Genomic DNA, 4,115 nt, shown 5'->3' with positions numbered 1-4,115 from the left:
AATAAAACTATTGAGTCATTCCGTCGTTCCGCAATTCGTACTAATCGGTTGACGATTCTAATAGCTTACTTACTATATACCTCCTCCCTGGTGGACTGCGGCACTTGTTGCCTGTGTGTCTGTCTTCCTTCTTTGTGCTGTCAGGACCAATAGTGAGAACCGCACGACATATAGAGCGTCTACTATGTCAGGCATAAATTCTAGCCCCTGAATAAGCCCATGTCGTGACATAACCCTTGTTCCATGAGCATGATGGATAATCTTGAGGAGAATATCGGTAAGTTAGCAACATCACGAGAATACAGGCCCGGCTGATCATCACACCTCCACTCTTCAACCCTTTACAATTTCAAACTCGGTGCTTCTCCCATGAAGATACAACCGGGATTAGTTGACTCAGCGGATGTCAATATCACGACATCAGTTGATCTCGCCATGGTCAGATTTCGGAATCCCCGTGTCTTGAAAACCGCCGCTCCCACGCAAACCTGTCGACTATAAAAGATGTGCACCCGCCATAAATAAAAAAGGTCTTTCTTCAGCAGAAAACGCAAACAGCAGCTCCACTGAGTTCTATCTCGTCGTCAACTCCTCAATACTCAAGGCTGCACTTCTTTCTTCATCATGCACTCCTTCGGCAAAGCCGCAGTCATGGCCATGGCCCTTGGCCTGGCGGCCACCAGCCAGGCCCTTGAGGCCGTGATTCTAGCGGACACAAACCGCGACGGAAAAGTTGACGTTCAGTCTGATGCTGAAGGAAAACAGACCTGGACTGAGGAGCGTGGAGCTCTATTTATGGCCAATATTGCGGACACGGACCGTCGGTGTTCCAAGACAATCACAAGCAACACTCCGTTTCCGGATCTTGATAAGTGTAACGATGCTTCTGATAATATTCTACGAAACCCTAAATTCTTGGCTCCTCTCCAAACACTCCCTAATACTGGCTTGACTGATGCGGCCCAAGGTCTGGTAACCGTTTCTGGCGAATTCGCTAATGAAAAAGTCCGAATCTTCCACAAGAACGGCAACGATTGGACCTACGTCAATGATAGCCGAGGATTCCAATTCCAAGCTGCTGAGCTCCGCGCTGGCTTAGAGCTCGGCATTGACGCCCGGGATGTTCGTCGACCTAATGGATGGGATGGCAGGGTTAAAGTTCACTTTAACGTGACTGACAACGGCGAGTCCGCTGCCGATCATGTAGAACTCCGTGCTGCTCCTGTCTTGATACACCACCACTTGCAAGAGCTGACAGACGTGTACGTTGCTTCCATCAACAACCACGACGGTGGCACGAGACAGTTTAACGAGTTTGTGGAGAAATACACGGCCCAGGTGCCCGTCATCAAGTTTGAAATAGGAAATGATCTCTGGGCGCAGGACACCTTTGAGGCAGGGTACACGAGCATTCCCGGCCCAGACGGCCCCGTGGTCCTTCGCATCCTAATTCGAAGCAGCCAAGTCAAAGGCCTGGAGTCTCGCCTAGAGAGTGGTCGCAGGGTCTTCTCCCAACTGAGATCTGCATCCGTCGCAGCGGTCCAGCATCTGCCTTTTGAAAAGGACAATCGACCATGGACCATAGACTCGCTGGGAAACCTCGAGACTGTCCCTCCCCACAGCCACAATGGCAAAAACTATCCTAATGGCCGAGCCGTGATGGGCAGTCATCGAGGCCAGAAGCCGCATATGTTTAGTTTTATCGAGGCCCAGGAGATTCAACCTCCTATCGAGCTAGATACAGACTGGCTCAAGGTTGGCCACACAGACGAATTTATGCAGTTCCTACCGGCGAAGAACGAGCGCGGCTGGGTCATGGTTGTTGATGACCCCAAGGCTGCTTTGGACCTGTTCAAAAAGGCCCAGAAAGACGGCCACGGCAGCCCGCAGGCCTTATCCCGTCCGCATATGCCCTATGATGCTAAATACTCGCCGTTTATGTCGTGGGCCTCCACACAGAACGACTGTCTGCCCGAGGATACTCTCGACGATGTTCTCAAGATTCAAGACTTTGAGGAAAGGAACGTGTTTGCTGCCGAGAGAATCCAGTTCAACATTGACATTATGAAGAGGGAAACTGGCATCACAGACGCTGACATTGTTCGCATTCCCGCGCTGTACTTTCGCTATGAGCAAGGATGGAGGTGCGGTAGACCCAATTACGCCCAGATGTGGCAGAGGAGGGAAGAGTCTGAACATTGGCATGAACTTGCACCCGCGTTTGGCGACGACGTCATGGAAGAAGATCAGTTGGATCGTCGTCGAGTCGACAACCGGGTCGTTGCCTTCTATCCGGCCGTTATCAATGGCGTCGTCTACAACAACGGCCAGTACTTGGCTCCCAACCCGTGGGGTCCCGTCATTGATGGATCTGATATTCTTGCTGCTGCTGCTAGTAAGGAGTATGCCAAGCTTGGTTTCAACATTACTTATATGGATGATTGGTTTGACCATCACAAAAGGGCGGGCGAGACTCACTGCGGCACCAATGTCAATCGTGACGCTTCCAAAAAGTGGTGGTAGGCTGTTTTAGCCGTCGTCTCATCTGTTACATGCTTATCTTGATAACACTTTCCCATTGTTCTTTTACCATGTTGCTAGTTCAAATACTACGCCAACCCTTGCACGTTGGAGCTGTTGACTGCAAGGGGTAGAATCATCCGAAGGCTGACAGTCCGTGGACCAAGCAGTGATTATAGCCACTACACTAGTTAGTCATCTAGTTAAGCTTTTGAGCAATTGTGTGATTTTTATGCAGAACTCTAGTGTTCTTGTAGGGATTTCGTGTAAGAATCTATTGTCTCCTATGACGCTGATCCCTCATCTTCATCTTCATACCATCCGGGGGAGACTCATAAAACAGGTGGCTACGATCAAATGGCGCATCCAACATCAGGCCCTGGAGCGTTTTCACACGGGAGAGAGCTACGTAGCTAAGACCTGTCTGAAAGTCCCGGCAAGAGAGGTACGTAACAATCATATCTTCAGTGATGCTTTGCGACTTGTGAACGGTAATAGCGTAGCATACAGTGTGTCCAACAACCAAGTAAACCAAAAAAATGGCCTTGTTACTCGACTTGGTTGACGAGAGCCCTTGCTTTACTTGGTTGGCTACAAAAAGTCCTTTACTTGGTTGACTTTACTTGACTACTATTCCTAATCGGGTAATATTTCTGTTAAAGCATAAGTTTAAAGTAACTCAATTTTTACCACGGTATCTGACTTCAGAGGATTCCCTTCAGCGGCCGAAGGAAATGGTTGTGTAGACATCTGGCTTTGTTTGGTGCCATCGTTTACCATATTCACCTACCCAGGTTCAGGTTCAGGTTCAGGTTCTACACACCACTTCGCCTTCTTGTTGAAACAACGCCAGCCGTCCCCAGGTTTCCTGCAGTGTGGCTAACAATCAATCAAGTTCAATTTCAGCTTTTAAACTTAACTGATTAAACGTGTCATGGCTCGATTAAAGCTTAACTTAACTATTATAGCAGAAGCCGTATCACGTGTTAGATAGCTACTATATAAGGGCAAGCTAATAGTAAGCTACCTACTAAGGAGCTTCTACTTCTTAATAAATAATAAAGTTATATTATCTTATTACCTTACTACAATATATCTATAACCTCTCTTTTTACTTTTCTTTAGTTAACTACTACTTCTTTTATTATTAATAAGTTATTTATTATTATTTATAAAAATAGAAGAAACTATTAAGAAAATTAAAAATAATAAATTAAATTACTTACTTTATAAATACTTATATTAAGTTTTATTATAAAATAATAAAAAAGTTATTAACTTTATTAATTATATAAAAATTAATTTATTAAACTTATTAAGTATTATAAATTATAAATTATTAATATATTTTACTTTAAAATTTATAAATTTAGTTAATATATAATATAGTTAATAAGTAAGTAATATAGATAAGTAAGTAATATAGATAAGTAAATAATATACCTATACTAGAAAATATTATCTTTTATTCTTATATTATAATTACTTAATAACCTAAAATAGAAAATACTTCTAATAAAAAAAATATAATTCTTACCTTATCTACTATTAAAAAATCTATAAAACTAATATAGTTAATAAATAAGTAGCGTAGA

General features: G+C 43.8%; 1 protein-coding gene across 1 annotated transcript; it reads left to right on the top strand.

Moving 5' to 3' along the window:
- Positions 1–624: 624 nt before the first annotated feature.
- On the top strand, positions 625–2,523 carry BBA_07665 (putative peptidylarginine deiminase; the record flags this gene model as incomplete). Its single annotated transcript, XM_008602762.1, has 1 exon — positions 625–2,523. One exon carries the CDS (start codon positions 625–627, stop codon positions 2,521–2,523), a length of 1,899 nt encoding a protein of 632 aa, XP_008600984.1.
- Positions 2,524–4,115: the final 1,592 nt, after the last annotated feature.

Source organism: Beauveria bassiana, assembly GCF_000280675.1.
Source record: "Beauveria bassiana ARSEF 2860 unplaced genomic scaffold BBA_S00026, whole genome shotgun sequence".
NCBI lineage: Eukaryota > Fungi > Ascomycota > Sordariomycetes > Hypocreales > Cordycipitaceae > Beauveria > Beauveria bassiana.
The sequence above is the reverse complement of the archived record's forward strand: the minus strand, read 5'-3'. Positions and strand labels throughout refer to the sequence as shown.